General features: G+C 42.4%; 1 protein-coding gene across 1 annotated transcript in view; it reads right to left on the reverse strand.

Annotated features, from left to right (window-relative positions):
* Nucleotides 1–16452, reverse strand: part of CDKL2 (cyclin dependent kinase like 2) — a 38561-nt gene extending 22109 nt beyond the window's left edge. Inside the window, exons 1-6 of the mRNA XM_060781353.2 lie at nucleotides 16289–16452; nucleotides 10658–10805; nucleotides 8004–8198; nucleotides 5205–5399; nucleotides 2705–2883; nucleotides 209–321 (exon numbers count right to left, since the gene is read on the reverse strand). Coding sequence (XP_060637336.2) covers nucleotides 209–321; nucleotides 2705–2883; nucleotides 5205–5399; nucleotides 8004–8171 — 655 coding nt within the window. The 5' untranslated portion in view covers nucleotides 8172–8198; nucleotides 10658–10805; nucleotides 16289–16452. The remainder of the gene's footprint in view (nucleotides 1–208; nucleotides 322–2704; nucleotides 2884–5204; nucleotides 5400–8003; nucleotides 8199–10657; nucleotides 10806–16288) is intronic.
* Nucleotides 16453–21526: the final 5074 nt, after the last annotated feature.

Below are 21526 nucleotides of genomic sequence, written 5' to 3' on the forward strand. Positions count from 1 at the left end.
ATATCAATGATCTTCTCCCTAAGGCGTTCACCATAGCATACCTTATAGTAGGGCCATTTATGTTCTAGATTACATCCAAGACCAAGGAGACAGCTATGTTGAACACAGTAGTTCATCCAAAATTCTGTTACATGATCCTTTCTCACATTAACCTTAATCTTCCAAAATTCTGCAAACCAAATAAAAAAAACAAATAATGCTCTCTTACCCATACTTTTCATAATATGGTACAACTGATCAATATCAGAGTCACCAGGGAAAAGGGGTTCTCCTGTAAGCATTTCCGTTACCAGGCAGCCAATAGCCCACACGTCTACAGCCCTGGGGAGGAAACAGAAACCAATTATTCAGAGACAGAATATACTAAAATACATCTTCTATGATAATGCGAAGAAAAGCTAATTTCAAAGGTGTGAGGGCAGGACCTGCCCATGAATTGAATTGAGAACCAAAGAGAAACAAAATAAATAATATTTATTACAGGAACTCCATGCCTATTAATGGGAAATCAAGAACTTTGGTCCAAAAGCAAGGTGCTGGCTGCTGGAGCAGATGAACAACTGCACTGCATCCTGTCAGATCCCCAAAATCTGGAGGAAAGCAAGAGTCATCGCCATCTTAAAGCCAGGCAAAGACCATAATGATCCAAAAAGCTACAGACCAATCTCCCTGTTGTGCCACCTCTACAAAATTCTGGAGAGACTTATTTTGCACAGAATTATGGAAAAAATAGACCCCTGTCTGATTCCACAGCAAGCTGGCTTCAGGAAAGGCAAAAGCTGCACATCGCAAGTGTTGAACTTGACTCAGCACATAGAAGATGGCTTTGAAAGGCAGCAGATGACAGGAGCTATCTTCATAGACCTGTCAGCAGTCTATGATACTGTGAACCACCGCCTCCTCCTGAGAAAAATGTATAATATCACAAAGGACTACCACCTCACCCGCCTCATAGGAAACCTGCTAAAAAACAGGAGCTTTTTTGTTGAGTTCCAGGGCCAGAGAAGCAAATGGCAGAAACAGAAGAACGGCCTGCCTCAGGGGAGCATGCTTGCTCCATTCATGTTCAACATCTACATAAATGACCAGCCACTGCCAGAAGGGACAGAGAGTTTCATTTATGCTGATGATCGTGCCATCACCGCTCAAGCAGGGATCTTTGGGATGGTAGAACAAAAGCTCTCCGAAGCTCTAGGTGCTCTTACTGCCTATTACAGGGAAAACCAGCTGATCCCCAACCCATCTAAAACACAGACATGTGCTTTTCACCTTAAGAACAGACAAGCATCCTGAGCTCTGAGGATTACCTGGGAAGGAATCCCACTGGAGCATTGCAGCGCACCCAAATACCTGGGAGTCACTCTGGACCGTGCTCTTACCTACAAGAAGCACTGCCTGAGCATCAAGCAAAAAGTGGGTGCTAGAAACAATATCATACGAAAGCTGACTGGCACAACCTGGGGATCAAAACCAGACACAGTGAAGACATCTGCCCTTGCGCTATGCTACTCTGCTGCTGAGTACGCATGCCCTGTGTGGAACACATCTGACCACACTAAAACAGTGGATGTGGCTCTTAATGAGACATGCCGCATTATCATGGGGTGTCTGCGCCCTACACCACTGGAGAAATTACACTGCTTAGCCGGTATTGCACCACCTGACATCCGCCAGGAAGTAGCAGCCAATAGTGAAAGGACCAAGACAGAGACATCTCCAGCTCATCTCATCCCCTGTTTGGGTATCAGCCAGCACGTCAACAACTTAAATCTAGAAATAGTTTTCTAAGATCTACAGACACATTCACTGGAACACCTCAGCAAGCGAGAGTCCAAAAGTGGCAGGCTCAAACCCAGAACCTCAATCAATGGTTGATACCAAATGAGAGACTCCCCGCTGGGCACACAAATAACTGGGCAACTTGGAAGGCGCTGAACAGACTACGCTCTGGCACCACAAGATGCAGAGCCAATGTTAAGAAATGGGGCTACAAAGTGGAATACACGACATGCAAGTGTGGAGAAGGGCAAACCACTGACCACCTGCTGCAATGCAACCTGAGCCCTGCCACATGCACAATGGAGGACCTCCTTGCAACAACACCAGAAGCACTCCAAGTGACCAGATACTGGTCAAAGGACATTTAATCAACTACCAAACTCACAAATTTTGTATTTTGCCTGTTTGTTTGCTTTGTTCTGTTAGAAATGTAATATAATTGACTGGTTGCCCTGACACAACAAATAAATGGGAAAGTTATTAAGAGCACTGGAAGAGGACTGTTAGAAGAGGATCTGAAACCACTAATAAGAATATTGGTTAGATTTTATTGACTGTGAGAGCCGTTCAGCAGTGGAACTCTCTGCCCCGGAGTGTGGTGGAGGCTCCTTCTTTGGAAGCTTTTAAGCAGAGGCTGGATGGCCATTTGTCAGGGGTGATTTGAATGCAATATTCCTGCTTCTTGGCAGGGGGTTGGACTGGATGGCCCATGAGGTCTCTTCCAACTCTTTGATTGATTCTATGATTCTATGATTTTAATGTCGTTCTTTTTCTTTCGTGTTTTTATTTTCCCTTTGTTATACAGGAACATTATTGTATATAATTAAGATCACTATAAAATACAAATCAATTTAAAAATTAAAAGAAATATGATCATGATTATCTAAGAGACGGCTCAAAGCCATGTTTAGCTATAGTTCCTTACTTGCCATATTTGATATCTCCAACCAATAGCTCGGGAGCTCGATACCACCGTGTTGCTACATAATCTGTGTACGCTTCACCTGGGGCTGCTAGTGTTCGTGCAAAACCAAAGTCACAGAGCTTGATGATTCCCGAATAGGAAACCAATATATTCTCAGGCTTGATATCTCTGTGTATGATCTAAAAAGAAAGTAAATGTAAGGAAAAAAGAACACGCAATTATATTACAAAATTTGTTTTCAGGGCTTATATATTTTTTGCACTGAAACTGTTTGTGCCTAGAATTCTCATATCTGTTGTGTCCTCATTTCACATTGCCTTCCTTCTTTTCTTTAGATGCCTACACTCTATTTCTAAATGCTCAACTTAAATCATAAGATACTGTAATTGCATGCAATCAACTGCTCCAAGAGTCGTTTATGCTAAAAGACTGGAAATCAAACTGATGAAAGATGAGGACATTTGAAGATGTTGAGGCTGGAAATTAAATGAGCAAAAAGTACATTATCTTCCTTATGTTTTCCACAAACTTTATGTTGTCAGCAAACATGAGAACTGGCACATCCATGAGGGATGTGAATTCAAGTGGAATTTGAAAACACAGAGAGAAACGAAACAGCTACTCTGGTCAGAGTGAAGACAGAGGGGAGCAGAAGACATTTCCATCTTGTCTTTACTAATAATATAATATAGTATATTGTATATACATATAATATCTATAATATTATAATGTAATACAATCTAATACTAGTAATAGTACAACATTATAATTATAATTATATATTTACATTACATGTAATATTACTAATAATATTACAATATAATGGTATAATGGGATTGTGGTGCAGCTGGCTGAGTGTGAGCTGCGTTAAGATCACTCTGACCAAAAAGGTCATGAGTTCGAAGCCACACCGGGTTGGAGTGGGTTTCCAACCAATTGTGTAGCCTGTTGTCGACCTTTGCAACCCAAAAGACAGTTGCATCTGTCAAGTAGGAAAATTAGGTACCACCTTAAAGTGTGGGGAGGCTAAATTAACTAATTTATGAGGTCATAAAAAAGACTCCAGCAAAGCACTCCAGCAAAAAGCACGCGGGGAATGCGGAAGTACTTCATCGGTGTCGCAGATGGACGATGAAAGCGACAGCTCCCCTGGCGGCCAGAAAAAGTTAAATAGCCTCTGTGTATGTCTGTATATGTTGTACGTCAAAATTGGCATTGAATGTTTGCCATATATGTGTACACTGTAATCCGCCCTGAGTCCCCTGCGGGGTGAGAAGGGCGGAATATAAATGCTGCAAATAAATAAATAATAAGTATAGTGCAATATAGTAATATATAATACTGGTATTGGACTATGCTAATAATATAACATATTATATGAAAATATATCTTGTAAGCCGCTCTGAGTCCCCTTCGGGGTGAGAAGGGCGGCATATAAATGCTGTAAATAAATAAATAACTGCAATAAAGTTTAAACTCTCACAATTAGTTTTGAATTAAACTAGTACTGTTTTTAGTATGAAAACATACATCACTGTGAATTCAAGTTTTTACAAAGCCTTATCAACTTTGTGTGATTTCCATCATTTGAAACATCACAGCTCTGCACTCTGAATTACCCTACTGATGCTTAGAGGTACAATAACCTTCACGACAGTTCTAGAATTGAGACCATCAGTCTGTGTTTCTAGGCTTTATTGTTATAGTAGAAATGCTGAATGAGTCCCAAATTTGGGAATTTTTCCAAAAAAAATATTTCCAATATATATAGTGTCAGGTTTTACAATGTATTGTAATGTAATATAGCTGAGTCATGCACTGCTAATGGGTTTCCATTGGAAATGCTGAGTCATGCATTAACTGTATATAGGGAATCATTTGGGGAATGTGTTCTGGCCTAGTCCAGGTGATTGTGAATGATGTAATTCTGGGTCTGAGTTAAGTCAATGAGTTGGGAACCAATCAGTGATTGCTATGTGTAATTGTATAGAATTGTATATAAGGAAGTCATGTACAGTGTATATTTCTCCTTGTGCTGTGATGTTGTTCGTCGAAGGCTATATGTAATTAAAAGAACCTGTCTGCTAAGACAAGAAATAACTGTATACTGTGATAAGTTTGTAATATCATCTAGACTGGGGGAAAGACAATGGTAAAACTGACAATGGCCGGGCATGTGCTCAAGTATATGTAAAAGGTTTCAGAGTGACTGCAGGCTGTGGGAGCAGTTGACTGAAAATACTGTGCAGGAAGAAGCTACTGGAAAGCGCTGAAGTTGTGCAACTGATCTGCTGCTGAATTGTGAAGTTAATCTCAACATATAGTGTGGTGCATCTATCAAATATTCATCTGGTGTCAAAGCAAGATCCTTAAGAGTCATAAAGCTTCTAGTTCTAAGCCGTCTGAGATCAATTTACAAAATCAATACATGGAATGTATTTAATCAAGAACAAATAACATGCTAGTGTGGGTAATTAGATGGACAATGAAGTTTACTTACATTGTGACTATGACAAAATCCTATCCCCTTTATAATTTGAAATAAGTATTTTCGAACTCTATTATAATCGAGGCCATTTGGAAACATCTCAAGATCATCAAGGACTGTGTGGTCCACAAATTCAAACACTAGGTACCATCTTTTTTTCTTCTTACAAACTTCCAGCAGGTTCACCAGGTTTTCATGCCTTAATTGCTATTGGGAGACAGAAAATGCGTCACAAAACTACATCAAAGCCTGAAAACATTCACCACAGCTGTCCCTTGATATTTGAATTCTCTTAGGAAGCAAGACTCACAGTATTCAAAAGGTCTACAATCGTACTATATCTAATGGATCTACTATTGTATTCAATGGGGATTATAGCCTTGGTCTACATCTCCTGCTGCTGTCAGCTACTGTGCTATCTAGATTAGATTTTAGCTTTGAGACTCAGACTCCCAGTTTGTTACTTCACTCCCTTGAACCTAGATTTCTTAAATGTCACAAGACTGACTCTCTCACATGTTGTTGGACTGCAGTCTCCATCATGTCATACCATGAGACATACTGGCTAACTCTGATGGGTACTGCAGTTGAACAACTGAAAGCCCACCATTCCCCACACATCCTTGTGCTCCTAATTTGAACACACTGTTGTACAATGAATTTCGGGGCCAACAGTTATATTTTAACTGCTTGAAATTCTGTTTCAAGTCACCTGCAATAAATCCAATCCTCTTCTTTTCCCACAAAGTCGTGCTCTTTGATATGTCTGTCAGACATGCTTGGAGAAGCAGAGGGCCATTTTCCAGTCATGAACCAGCAAGACCACTGTACTGAGATTTTCTAGAAAAAGAAGTGGTGTTGCAGTCACTTCTTGTTAGTTTGGAGGACATTTTTTGACTGTTTTGGGATACCACCATTCCAAACTGCATTACACAGCAAAGGTTGAGTAAATGTAGCTTATTGTTCACAGTCCTTCCCTCAATAGTTGTTGTACAGGGTGCTGCAGCATAACTTCCTTTTTTTAAATGCGCACCATTCAGTTGGTTGAAGACATAGCAGAGCACTAGTGGTCTCGTTCGAGAGGCGGGAGTATAAAGTTTTGTCCTGACACAGTTCAGTCGCCACCATGCGTTGGAACAGTGAGGAGCGTGCTTTTGCTGTTGAGGCCTACTTTTCGAGCGGATGTTCTGTGATCGCAACTCAGCGCGCCTTTTGGAATCGCTTTAATTGAGCCCCATTGGCCCCTGTCCTGGACCGGAAATCAATTGTGACGTGGGTCACTACATTCATACAAACTGCAAGTGTAACAAGACGAAGAACTGGAGTCCCTCGGCCCATTCGATCACCTGAGAACATTGAGGCAATGTTGCGATCACCACAGCGTTCTGCGCGCAAACATGCATCTGCCCTTGGACTTTCCGATTGTTCTGTGAGGAGAATTCTTCATGATGATCTTCATTTCCATCCTTACAAGATGGCGATTGTGCAGGAACTTTCTGAACGTGACTTCAATTCTCGGAGGAACGCATGTGAGGTTCTTCTCAAAGTCGTTCCTGAGGACACTATTGTTTTTTAAGTGATGAAGCCCATTTTCATTTGTGTGGATCCGTCAACAAACAAAACATGCACTACTGGGCTGACAACAATCCTCGAGAATTGCATCAAAGGCCTTTGCATTCACCTAAAATCACGGTGTGGTGTGCAATTTCCTCAGCTGAACAATTCAGAAATGAACAATTCAGAAATGGTTCCGGTCCAACTTACCTATCCAAACGTATCTCTCCTTATGAACCTTCTAGGAAGCTAAGCTCTCCTTATGAACCTTCTAGGAAGCTCTCGTTCCCACCTTCCTAACAGATGCGTCTGGTGGAGATGAGAGACAGGGCCTTTTCAGCGGTGGCCCCTCAACTGCAGAATGCCCTGTCTAGAGAGATACGATCGCCCTCTCCCTCCTGACCTTTTGAAGAAAGGTGAAAACCTGGCTTTTCAAGCAGGCCTTCCCAAATATGGCATAGATATACAATATTATGGACCACTGATGACGCAACTGGACAATGATTTGATATGGAGAAGCTTTGATAATGTTTTAATGCTTTGTATGGTTTTTACATTTTTATACTGCTGTTATTGTTTTAATAGTATTTATGTTTGTTTTAATTGTTGTAATTGTTCTGGCATCAAATTGTTGCCTGTTGTTAACCGCTCCAAGTTACCCTTGGGCTGAGAGGGGCGGTATATAAGTGTAGTAAATAAATAAATAAATAAACTTCTATGAATACCCCTCCTCAAAAATATGCATGTCTACAGTATATTATAATGACAGATAAAAAACAGAACTACCATTCATCTGTTATTATAATATAACTGATAACACTATGTAACAAAATTTGAAAAAAATCTGTTCCTGGTTTGAAAGTGTTATTTTCTGTTTAATTGTGCGGTACTTATTTTGAAAGTAGTTGTTATACTCCACAAACTTCATTTTTGTGGCTGACACAAACTAGATTGACTTGGCTGAGACTCTATGAGATGTTCATTGAAAAACTACAGCAAAATGTGCTGCAGGATGTCCCATATAAACAAAGTTTTTGCAGTTTGATAAACTTTCCCCATGTTTTTAATGATAGCACCAATTAGGAAATGACATTTATTACCTAAGAGCAAAACTCGTGTTATATAGTGTAATTGTACCAGTCAAAACTACCTTAGGGGCTTTTACGTGATAGCAGCTATCATTATTAATTGCAAGAACCACAGCCACAACAAATCTACTGCCGCACAAACCAGAAAGAAGTCCAACCATGGCCTCACCTTGAGAAGCTTAATTTCCCTCATGGCAATTTTTTTAACCATCTTATCATCCTCGCTTTCCAAAAATTTCTTGATGGCAACCACTCTGCCATTCTCCTTGTTCCTGCATTTCATCACCATTCCATAGCTTCCTTCTCCCACAAGACCAAGGATCTCATACTTTTCCATTTGAATATGAAGAGACTGGGCCCTAGGCTGTAAGATAAAAACCAGGGTGTGCAAGTGTAGCCATTTATATGATGAAGCCATTTGTTATCGGGTTAGCAACACATACATCCAAATACTCTTCGATCCGTTCTTTTTAAATGAGATTCTACAGTTTATTGCTAAGGGCAAAGACAGGATGTAACATTCCAAAGGAGTCCTTCTGGCACTTTTCTACCAGTAACGTAAACTGGGCCTGACATCTTGCCTTGCACACTTACAAAGTACTCCAAAAATCACATAACCAGCTGCCGGTGGCAACCAGAAATATACTGACACTGAATGAACAGGAATGCGTAGAAGTTAAAGACTTGCCTTCTTCAAAATAGCACCAGGTTACAATGTACTACTGTATATACTCGAATATAAGCTGACCCAAATATAACCCAAGACACCTAATTTTACCATAAAAAAGCTGGGAAAACGTATTGACTCGAGTATAAGCCGAAGGTGGGAAATGCAGCAGCTACTAGTCAATTTCAAAATAAACATAAATATCAAAACAATTACATTAATTGAGGAATCAGTAGATTAAATGTGTTTGAATATTTACATAGAATTGTAATATAAGATAAAACTGTCCAATCTGATAAACCATTATTCTCACCTTCTTCAATGTAAATGTGCTTATGTATCCTTCCAATCTATATAAATAAAAATGTAATGTTCGTTTGTGGGATTAACAGAACTCAAAAACCACTGAACGAATTGACACCAAATTTGAACACAAGATACCTAACAACCCAATGTATGTCCTTCACTCAAAAAATTGATTTTGTCATTTGGGAGTTGTAGTTGCTGGGATTCACTTACAATCAAAGAGCATTCTGAACCCCACCAACGATGGAATTGAACCAAACTTGGCACACAGTTCTCCCCTGACCAACAGAAAGTACTGGAAGGGTTTGGTGGGCAGTGTCCATGATATAGTAATGAATAGAGTAAAATAATAAATGTAATATTAATAACAACAACAACAACAACAACAGAATAAAATAATAAATAACCTTGACTCGAGTATAAGCCGAGGGAGACTTTTTCAGCCTAAAAAAGGGCTGTAAAACTAGGCTCATACTAGAGTAGATACAGTAATTTGAAGGGAAAGAGGTTGCTATAATAACTCTCTTGTCAACAGTTCAACAGTGACAAATGCAAGATACTCCACTTGGCAGAAAAAACGAAATGCAAAGATACAGAATGGGTGACGCCTGGCTCGAGAGCAGTACGTGTGAAAAAGATCTTGGAGTCCTCGTGGACAACAAGTTAAACATGAGCCAACAATGTGACGTGGCGGCAAAAAAAGCCAATGGGATTTTGGCCTGCATCAATAGGAGCATAGTGTCTAGATCTAAGGAAGTAATGCTACCCCTCTATTCTGCTTTGGTTAGACCACACCTGGAATATTGTGTCCAATTCTGGGCGCCACAATTCAAGAGAGATATTGACAAGCTGGAATGTGTCCAGAGGAGGGCGACTAAAATGATCAAGGGTCTGGAGAACAAGCCCTATGAGGAGCGGCTTAGGGAACTGGGCATGTTTAGCCTGAAGAAGAGAAGGCTGAGAGGAGATATGATAGCCATGTATAAATATGTGAGAGGAAGCCACAGGGAGGAGGGAGCAAGCTTGTTTTCTGCTTCCTTGGAGACTAGGACGCGGAACAATGGCTTCAAACTACAAGAGAGGAGATTCCATCTGAACATTAGGAAGAACTTCCTGACTGTGAGAGCCGTTCAGCAGTGGAACTCTCTGCCCCGGAGTGTGGTGGAGGCTCCTTCTTTGGAAGCTTTTAAACAGAGGCTGGATGGCCATTTGTCAGGGGTGATTTGAATGCAATATTCCTGCTTCTTGGCAGGGGGTTGGACTGGATGGCCCACGAGGTCTCTTCCAACTCTTTGATTCTATGATTCTATGATTCTACATGTGGCTTCGAAGAAAAATGGTGGAGGAGGAAAACTGAATGTTTCTTGGAAAAAAATAAATCTTAAAATCCTTATATAGTGTTACATGTTCATCCTTCTTCACCTTATGAGTACTAATATGAATCATAAAATCTTCAAGAAACAAGGACAGATAAATACTGTACCTTGAAAAAAATCAAACGCCCTAACCATTAGACACCATCACAGCTCCCTCTATCAGCTTCAGCTCCTCATGCGGGGACATGAGAGAAGCCACCCAAAAGGATGATAAAAACATCAAAAAATCATCCGGGCGTCCCCTGGGCAACGTCCTTGCAGACAGCCAATTCTCTCACACCAGAAGCGACTTGCGGTTTCTCAAAAAAAAAAAAAAAAAGCTTAATAAATTAAGTGCATCTTTTCAATGAATTTAGGCAGCCTTTCACATCAGCACAATCTATTGATATTTTGAAACCGTTGCTATTTTAATTCTAACGTCAGTGTATATTGTATTAGCAGATAGCTGACTAGAAAAGTGTGCTTCATACTTACGATGAAGAGAGTAATCCAGGAAGTAAATCTGAGGAAAAGGTTAAAACTAAATAGGAATGTGGTTGCATCTCAGATCCCTTTTACCACTCATATTCTATGATGCAGACGATTCATTATCTCCTTGCAGCAGATGATCTGAAAACCTTTACTTTAAAAACAAAACACAAAAATATTTATTCCTATTTTCACTTCACCCAATGCCTTCAGTAGCTTAAAGAAAATATAAAACCAATAATTATAAATATAATAAATATAATAAATATAAAACCAATAATTATAAATCTAATAAATATAATAAATATAAAACCAATAATTATAAATCACCATTTTGTAACAACATGAAACTATTAAAATGACAAAATAATGCAACCAATTTTTTTTAATACCTGATAGAATTGTTTCTTTTTAAACATAAAAACGACTGGACGAATTGACACCAAATTTGGACACAAGACACCTAACAACCCAATATATGTCCTTCACTCAAAAAAATTGATTTTGTCATTTGAGAGATGTAGTTGCTGGGATTTATAGTTCACCTACAATCAAAGAACATTCTGAACCCCACCAACGATGGAATTGAACCAAACTTAGCACACAGTTCTCCCATCACCAACAGAAAATACTGGAAGGGTTTGGTGGGCATTGACCTTGAGTTTGGAAGTTGTAGTTCATCTACATCCAGAGATCACAGTGGACTCAAACAATAATGGATCTGGACCAAACTCTACAAGAATACTCAATATGTCCAAATGTGAACACTGGTGGAGTTTGGGGAAAATAGAACCTTGACATTTGGGAGTTGTAGTTGCTGGAATTTATAGTTCACCTACAATCACAGAGCATTCTGAACCCCACCAATGATAGAATGGGGCCAAACCTCCCATACAGAACCCCCATGTGGGCCACAGCAACGTGTGGCAGGGGACGGCTAGTATGCAATGAATTATCCTATCCTATTCTATCTGTTTTGTCATCGAACCGCTCATTTGGGCTTCACACAAATCTACAATTTGCCAAAATATACAATCCCGTGCTTTTCTTTTCCATTTTTGGCCAAATAGCTTAACAATTGGTGTCTCCCATCGAATATGACGTCTGCCCAAGAGGTCTCTTGGTATTCAGTTCGTTAGTCGAAATGTCCATCAGTTGTCTTTTGTTCATGCTATTTGCCCTGCCCATCTTCTTTTTGCCTCACAGATCATATATTTTCAAATATTTTCAATTAGTATATTTTCAAATATTTTCAAAAAAATTGTATATATTCAAAAATATAAATGAAAGATTTTCATGAGATATGTTTTGTCCCCATACATTTCATTATTGCAGTTTATGCATGTGTCTATATCTCTTGTAAGGATTAGTGTCACTTCCGGTTTGCTAGTAAAACTGAACAGCTGTGTCATGAAATGATGCAGGTAAAATAGTGTGTCCCCAACATGAAATGTTTGGAAAACTCTGCTGTATTGAATTACTGATCACAGAGGGACATTCAGACCCCTTCTATATTGCCATATCATCCAGATTATCAAAGCAGATAATCCAAATTATGTGTGTGTGGTTTTGTGAATGCGTTGTAATGTATTTATTGGCTTTTTAAGTCTCTTCTGTTGTGTTTTTCAGTGTTTTATGAGTGTTGGTCACTCATTGGCCTCATTGGTGTATTGTGTCCAAATTTGGTGTCAATTCATCCAGTGATTTTTGAGTTATGTTAATGAACATTATATTTTTATTAATATAGACTAGCTGTACCCACCACACGTTGCTGTGGCCAACCTTCCCTCCCTCTTTTTCTCCTTCTTTCTTTCTCTCTTTCCTTCCTTCCCTTTTTTGCTTTCTTTCTATCCTTCCTTCCTTCTTTACCTATTCTTGGACTGTAACTCCAAGCAGTCCTCCTGATTGATCTATCTATCTACTATTTATCTCTATCTAATCTAAATATCTTATCTATCTGGAGGATTTTTGGGAGTTGCAGTCCAGGAATAGGAAACGTATATGGATTGGGATGCTTTCAAAGAAATCCAAGGAGAAGCAAGCTTGCAGCTTGGAAGCAGTTCATTTGGAGCATCCTCCTCCCCTAAAGGGGATGCTGGGAGCTGTCATTTTCGCACATGCCCTATTGTCATTTAGCTTTGGGGGTTTTTTTAAGTCCTTCCCGCTATATTTTGGGAGGGGTTTATGAGTGATGGTCACTCGTTGGTCTGTTAGGCATGTAGTGTCCAAATTTCATGTCAATTCATCCAGTGGTTTTTGAGTTACGTTAATCCCACAAACGAACATTATATTTTTATTTATATAGATGGGACTGAAATTTACATTATGTTACTCTTCCAATAAAAAATATAACAACATCATTATTCGAGAATACTTTAAGAATTCAGGAAATCAATATAATTGGAAAAGGGGAGGGCAAATAAGAAGGAAAAATGGAAGGAGAAATTGGACCCCTTTCAATCAGGCTTTCGTTCAGGTCATGGGACAGAGACTGTCTTGGTAGCTATTACTGACGAAATTCGTCGTCAGTTAGACCGAGGCGGATCAGCACTATTGGTACTCTTGGACCTCACAGCTGCATTCGACACCGTGGATCATGACTTGCTGATTCATCGATTGGCTATGTCTGGTGTACGAGGTTTAGCCCTGAAATGGTTCAATTCGTTCCTCCGGGACCGGAGACAGAGGGTGGAGTGGTTAGGCCAAAGCTCTGAGAGCTCCTGCCTTTGCTGTGGAGTTCCCCAGGGTGCTATCCCCTCGCCCGTTATTTAACATCTACGTCCGGCCACTTGCTGGACTGGTGCAGAGCTTTGGCATAGAGTGCTACCAGTATGCAGATGATACCCAGCTACTCTTGCGTCTCGAACCTGGGACAACCGCAATTCCGAAGAACTTTAGGCTGTGTTTGGAAGCAGTAATGAGTTGGCTGCGAGCGAGGAGACTAAAAGTGAATCCTGAAAAAACTGAGATACTCTGGCCTGGCCAGCCGCCAGAATTAATCCAGTCTCTGCCTGATTTCGATGGGGAAGTTCTGGTTCCGTCTGCCACTGTTAAAAGCCTTGGGGTTGTGTTGGACTCATCGCTGACGATGGAGGCCCAGATCACTGCCATAAGTAAGCAGGCCTTTTTTCATCTTCGACAGGCAAGGAAATTGGCATCCTACCTTTCGGTAGAAGCATTGGCAACAGTAATCCACTCAACAGTCACCATGAGGTTGGACTATTGCAACGCCTTATATGCCGGCCTTCTGAAGTCAACAACCCAGAAGATTCGGATGGTCCAAAATGCGGTGGCCAGGCTGCTAGCGGGATCATCTATAAGATCCCATATTACACCGATTCTGCAACAACTGCATTGGCTACCAATAGAACATCGGATCTCTTCCAAGATACTGATCCTGACATTTAGAGCTCAAAATGGCCAAGGACCAGTAATGGCTGAGGAGAAAGTCAGGAGAAGAGGTGACTTTTGGTGCACCTCCATACATTAGACTTCAGGCATGCCTCTGGACGCAAAGCGGGCCAGGCAAGGGAGCAAGTGCGGCAAGTGTAGTTACTGGGATGTATAGTTCACCTACAATCAAAGAGCATTCTGAACTCCACCAATGATGGAATTGAACCAAATATGGCACACAGAACTCCCACGACGAACAGAAAATATATATCAAAGATTGGTTGGGGGGGGGGGGCAAAATACTGTTTTGCTTACCGTTGAAAATTACCTAGGGCTGCCTCTGCCAAGGACCTTTATATCTTAGGGACCGCCTCATTCCTTTTCTCCATCAGTTGTCACCTCGATCCACCCAGGAAAATCTCCTCTACATACCGGGCCCTAGGGAGGTACACCTGGAAGCTACAAGGCGTAGAGCTTTTTCGACCTATGCTCCAATTCTGTGGAACTCATTGCCTCCATACATTAGAGCAATGTTGGAGTTGCGACCTTTTGTAAAGGCACTCAATACTTGGCTGTTTGGTTGTGCATTTAAATAATCAGATCTAATTTGCCAAATAGTCACTGTTTTTATGTTGAATGTTTTTATATTGTGTAAATGCTATTTTAGCTTGTAAGTCGCTCGGAGCACCTTGGTGGAGAGCGACTAATTAAGAAATAAAGTGAAGTGAAGTGAAATTGCTGTCACCATGTAGTTAAAAAGTCTCAGTAATTTTTGGCAATACTGCATTTAATAATAATAATAATAATAATTTTCATAATAATTGTGCTGGTACAGCTGTACCAGGAGCTCCGATTTTGTTTGCTTTGCAGTTAATGTTTGTTTGCAATCCCAGGCTTGGGATTTTGCAACAGGGTGGCTTCCTGTTATAGGCTGCAATCATAGGGTAAGCCGCCTGCCAATTATAGTTAGGTTTCCTGGTCCCGCCCCTTTTTGAGTTTTGGAGGGAACAGGAGCCATTTTGAGTTAGTCCACACAGAGAAGTCTTTGTTACAGGACTTAAAACCAGGATCATTTACAGCTTGGCCGGGGAGAAATAGCCCCATAGCTTGGCCAGGGATATACAGTCTCAGCACAGCTTTTGCTGGGGACTTTACAGTTTGCTGAGGAACTTACAGCCTCTCAGCTCTCTTGCTAGGGATCCAGTCCCACAGCGCTTCAGCCAGCCATCACTAGGAAGTGAACATCTTACTCCTCCTGGAAGTTCTGCAAAGGACTCTGTTTTGGTAAGGGCCCTTCTCAGCAGTCATAAAGCCGATTGGACCGGGTGTAGGGGCCCCACGCCAACAGAAGAGAAGACAGATTGCCCAGGGAGAGGTCGGGGATTTTCCCATCAGTGAAGGAACAGTTGCTTGCCCTTGGGGGCAAGATCGAGAAAGCTAATAGTTTGTTAAGAAAACCTTGAAGTCAATAGTTGAAGCTTTGTTATTTGTTCAGTAATAAAGATTTTGTTGCGTCTTTAAAGACTTTGAAGCCCATCTTTTCTGGAAAATCCCAAAAAACCTCTTTCTGAGACAACCCCGGCGTCCTGTTGGGCTCACAGAAATTAAGTCCTGTTTATAGGTTTTTTATAGGAGCCCAGCGCACAACAGCACAATAATAAAAAACAGTGTGTGCACCTCCATAACTCAGCATATTGGGGCTGGATCCTACTATTTGCACCTTCTTTGGAATTTTATATATGAAAATATATTTTATATTATCTCCCCGAAGAGGACTAAGTGCGGTTTCCAAATAAAATCACCAAAACATACAGAGTAAACAGCATGATATAAAATTAACAAAACAACATAAACATAAAAATTGTCACAATAACACATACATATTAAAATATTGATTAAGACCATTAACACCAATTATTTTGGAAATGCACACCTCCCATTGGCTGCCTTGCCCTGACTGTAACTCAGAGCCCTGGACTGAATAGATATAAAGTGTAAAGCCAGATTTTTATTCTGTGTGTTTGGGAGTACAGAATGAGTCCCACAGACCTTGAACATTTCTACACTGCCATATAATCCAGTTCAAAGCAGGCGCCTGTTCTTCCTCTGAGGGAAGAGGCCTTCCATGCCTCCCCAAATTATCCCAACCACAGAAGGTACAAAAGGGGGAAGACTCCATTCTGTCCCCTCAAATGGGGAAGGTTCTGCTCAGGTGAAGGCCTCAAAGGCCTGGAAGCCACTCACCTGTCCGCGCGCCGCCTCCTTCTCCTCCTTTCCTGGCTCCGCCTCCTCTAGCGCCTCCCTTGCAAGGTGCAAACCCAGGCTGAAGGGGATGGAACGGCAGGGCCCGGGCGGTTGCCAGGGCAACGGGAGGCTCGCCTGCCTGACGCTCGCGCCGCAAACGCCAAGGCGTTTGCGGCGCGTGCGTCAGGCAGGCGGGCCTCCCGTTGCCCTGGCAACCGCCCGGGCCCTGCCGTTCCATCCCCTTCCACCAGGAGGCAGCGAGGATGCAAAGGAAGATGAGGATGGTAAAGAATGGCGGGCTTTCCAAATGTGCAAGTTTCCATTCGCTTTGCCCTTTACGAATGCCTGCCAGCCTTGCATTTAAGAAATGCGAATGCTTCTGCAAGATCCCAAAGCAGTTATTTGTCTGTATACTATATTTTACTATATTTATACCCGGAAGGTGAGACGTCGAAATATATTACAATGCTTTCACCTGCAAAATATTTTTTTCAAGGGAGGGGTTGTTTTTGGGTGGAAATGTGTAACCACAAATAATTGTGAACCCTATTCACACCTGGGATATTGTGTCCAATTCTGGGCACCACAATTGGAGGGAGATGTTGACAAGCTGGAATGTGTCCAGAGGAGGGCGTCTAAAATGATCAAGGGTCTGGAGAACAAGCCCTATGAGGAGCGGCTTAAAGAGCTGGGCATGTTTCGACTGAAGAAGAGAAGGCTGAGAGGAGACTTACTTTCTTACTTAGGCGATCCCTCGTTTTCCACGGATGATTGTCTTCCAGTATTCTTGTGGGTCCGTATGTGACTGTGGAGCCCTATTCCTGCTCTGCATCTTCTCCCACAGTGAGGGCATTGGTTTCCAGGTGGAAGGTGGTCTCGGTCGGGGTTGGCTTGACACGCCTTCCTCTTGGCATGCTTCTCCCTTTCGCCCTCCATTCGTGCCTCCTCGAATTCTGCAGCACTGCTGGTCACAGCTGACCTCCAGCTGGAGCGCTCAAGGGCCAGGGCTTCCCAGTTCTCAGTGTCTATGCCAGAGTTTTAAAGGTTGGCTTTGAGCCCATCTTTAAATCTCTTTTCCTGTCCACCAACATTCCATTTTCCGTTCTTGAGTTCGGAGTAGAGCAACTGGGAGACGGTGGTTGGGCATCTGGACAACGTGGCCGGTCCAGCGGAGTTGATGGCAGAGGTCCATCGTCTCAATGCTGGTGGTCTTTGCTTCTTCCAGCACTCTGGTGTTTGTCCGCCTGTCTTCCCAAGAGATTTGCAGGATTTTCCGGAGGCAGCACTGATGGAATCGTTCCAGGACTTGCATGTGATGTCTGTAGACAGTCCACGTCTCACAGGCATATAGCAGGGTTGGGAGGACAATAGCTCTATAAACAAGCACCTTGGTATCCCTACGGATGTCCTAGTCCTCAAACACTCTCTGCTTCATTCGGAAAAATGCTGCGCTCGCAGAGCTCAGGCGGTGTTGTATTTCAGTGTCGATGTTGACTTTGGTGGAGGTGACAGTCCATTGAGCGGGCTGAGAGGAGACATGATAATAATAATAATAATAATAATAATAATAATAATAATACTTTATTTATACCCCGCTACCATCTCCCAAGGGACTCGGTGCGGCTTACATGAGGCTGAGCCCACAATACATCAATACATGCAATAACAACCACAATGCAAAGCAAAATACAAATGCTAATACAAAGCAATGAAAAATAAAACATAAATAGCATAAACATTGAACAATAGCACAAAACACATTTAAAATCTATGGCTGGGCCAAATGTAATTAAAGTTAAAAAAATAATGTTGGGCATGAACAAGATAGAGGAGGTAGGGTGTTGGTGGAAACGTACAAGCAATCCTAAATCAGTATAAAGTGCTTTTCATAGAATAGAATCATAGAATCAAAGAGTTGGAAGAGACCTCATGGGCCATCCAGTCGAACACCCTGCCAAGAAGCAGGAATATTGCATTCAAATCACCCCTGACAGATGGCCATCCAGCCTCTGTTTAAAAGCTTCAATTACAAATGGCTCCTTGAAGGCAACCATAAAGCTTATTTATTTATTTATTTCCTGCATTTATTATGTGGCCCTTGATGAAAATGAGTTTGACACCCCTGCTCTAGATGTTGTCTAACTTGTATTTTCAGGAATAGTGATGAAGAATGTTGTGAGTTGCAGTTGATGCCAGTTGTTAGTACACAGGAGGTACAAGTTTCACACTGTAGAAATAAAACCAGGATCATAGAATCATAGAGTTGGAAGAGACCTCATGGGCCATCCAGTACAACCCGCTGCCACGAAGCAGGAATATTGCATTCAAAGCACCCCTGACAGATGGCCATCCAGCCTGTGTTTAAAAGCTTCCAAAAAAGGAGCCTCCACCACACTCCGGGGCAGAGAGTTCCGCTGCTGAACGGCTCTCACAGTCAGGAAGTTCTTCCTCATGTTCAGATGGAATCTCCTCTCTTGTAGTTTGAAGCCATTGTTCCGTGTCCTTGTCTCCAGGGAAGCAGTAAACAAGCTTGCGCCCTCCTCCCTGTGACTTCCTCTCACATATTTATACATGGCTATCATATCTCCTCTCAGCCTTCTCTTCTTCAGGCTAAACACGCCCAGCTCCTTAAGCCGTTCCTCATAAGGCTTGTTCTCCAGACCTTGATCATTTTAGTCGCCCTCCTCTGGAAACATTCCAGCTTGTCAATATTTCTCTTCAATTGTGGTGCCCAGAATTGGAGACAATATTCCAGGTGTGGTCTAAACAAGGTGGAATAGAGGGGTAGCAATACTTCCCTAGATCTAGACACTATGCCCCTATTGATGCAGGCCAAAATCTCATTGGCTTTTTTTGCCGCCACATCACATTTTGCCGCCACATCACATTGTTTAACGCCCTCTACATTGGCCTTCCTCTGTCGGTGATCCAGAAGCTCAAGTTTATGCAGGACAACTTAAATAACTTAAAAGGTTTTGGGGCTCCCAAATTGAACATTATAAATCTACTAGAATAACTGCAATCTACAGATGTCATCTGTACGCAGATGATGTTCAACTCTACTACTCCTTCCCACCTGTTACCAAGGAGGCTGTGCAGGTCCTGACCGTTGCTTGGCTGCTGTGACAATCTGAATGAGGGCGAACAGATTGAAACTCAATCCAGACAAGACAGAGGTACTCCTGGTCAGTCGAAAGGCCAAACAGGGTATAGGGTTACAACCTGTGTTAGACAGGGTTACACTCTCCCTGAAGACACAGGTTCGCAGTTTGGGAGTGATCCTGGACTCATCGCTGAGCATGGAACCCCAGGTCTCGACGGTGGCCAGGAGAGCTTTTGCACAATTAAAGCTTGTGCTCTAGCTGCACCCGTTCCTTGGGAAGTCTGACTTGGTCACAGTGGTCCACCCTCTGGTTACATCTTGAATAGACTACTGCAACGCTCTCTATGTGGGGCTGTCTTTGAAAGCTTCTCGGAAGCTCCGACTAGTCCAGCGGTTGGTGGCCAGGTTGTTAACTGGAACTGCGTACAGGGAGCGTACCACTCCTCTGTTGCACCAGCTCCACTGGCTGCCAATTAGCTTCCGGGCACTATTTATTTATTTATTATTCGAACCTATATGCCGCCACTCCCCTGGGGCTCGGAGCGGCTTACAAGAATGACTAAAATCTAACACAATTTAAAAACAATTTAAAAACAGCAATATCAAAGATCAAAGGCCTGTCGAAACAGGTATGTCTTACATACCCTGCGGAAAGCCGATAGGTCCTGCAAGGCACGGACTTCGGGTGGCAGAGTATTCCAGAGTGATGGTGCCACTGCTGTAAAGGCTCTGCGTCTGGTTGCTGTTAGACACAAAGTCTTGACACTGGGAACTTCCAATAAATCTTGGTCCTCAGAACAGAGGGATCTCTGGGGTTGGTAGGGGGTGAGGCGGTCCCTCGGGTACATTGGCCCCAGACCATGCAAGGCTTTAAAGGTGAGTACCATCACTCTGAAAGTGATCCAGTGCTCAATTGGTAACCAATGCAGCTGTAGTAAGATTGGTGTTATGTGGCATCTCATTGGAATTCCTGCAAGAAGCCGAGCAGCTGCATTTTGTACCAACTTGAGCTTTCGGATCACCGTCAGAGGAAGGCCAATGTAGAGGGCGTTACAGTAGTCCAGTCTTGAGATGACCGTGGCCTGGATCACCGTAGCTAGGTCGTCCCTGGACAGGTAGGGGGCCAGCCGTCTAGCCTGCCGCAGATGAAAAAAGGCGGTTCTGCTAACGGCGAAGACTTGGGCCTCCATCGTCAGCACAGGGTCCAAAAAGACTCCCAGACTCTTTACCAATGATGACGAGCGTAGCGCCTCGCCATCCAGGGTAGGCAGCTGGATATCCCCACTGCCTGGTCAACCCAGCCACAGGATCTCCGTCTTTGCTGGATTCACCCTCAACCTGTTGGCACGCAGCCATCCAGTAACGGCCTCGAGGCACTGATGGAAATAATCGAGTACAGAGTCCGGTTGGCCTTCCATCTTCAGCACCAGCTGAGTGTCATCGGCGTACTGATAACACTCAAGCCCAAAACCTCGAACCAGCTGAGCAAGTGGTCGCATATAGATGTTAAACAACAATTCAAAGTGCTGGTTTTAATCTTTAAAGTCCTGAATGGTTCTGGCCCAGATTACCTGTCCGAACGTATCTACTGCTATGAACCATCACGAAGCTTAAGATCATCAGGAGAGGCCCTGCTCTCAATCCCACCTCTCTCGCAAACGCGGTTGGTGGGGGCAAGAGACAGGGCCTTCTCGGCAGTGGCCCCCCGTCGGTGGAACTCTCTCCCTAAGGACATCAGGTTGGCCACCTCCCTCCTGTCCTTTAGAAGACAACTGAAGACCTGGCTCTGGGGCCAGGCGTTCGATTAGAGGCCAGCAGCAATAGGAAAAGGAAATTTGGATTTTGCGACATGTATTCTCCCGGCTCAACTTGGTTTTTACTGGCTTGTTAATCTATTAATTTATTGTTAAATTTTACTGATGATGTACGTTTTAAAATGATTTTATTGTGAATTGTAATTTTTATGGTATTTATGCTGTTAGCATCCTCTGATGCTCATGTGAGGCCGCGCTGAGTCCCCCTTGTGGGGAGAACAGCGGGATATAAATATATGAAATAAATAAAACCTAATAAATTGTATCACTTCACTTACTTTGTGAATAAGATTACAAACTGGAAATATCAAAATCTAACTG

The sequence above is a fragment of the Anolis sagrei genome, chromosome 6 (genome assembly GCF_037176765.1).
Source record: "Anolis sagrei isolate rAnoSag1 chromosome 6, rAnoSag1.mat, whole genome shotgun sequence".
Lineage (NCBI taxonomy): Eukaryota > Metazoa > Chordata > Lepidosauria > Squamata > Dactyloidae > Anolis > Anolis sagrei.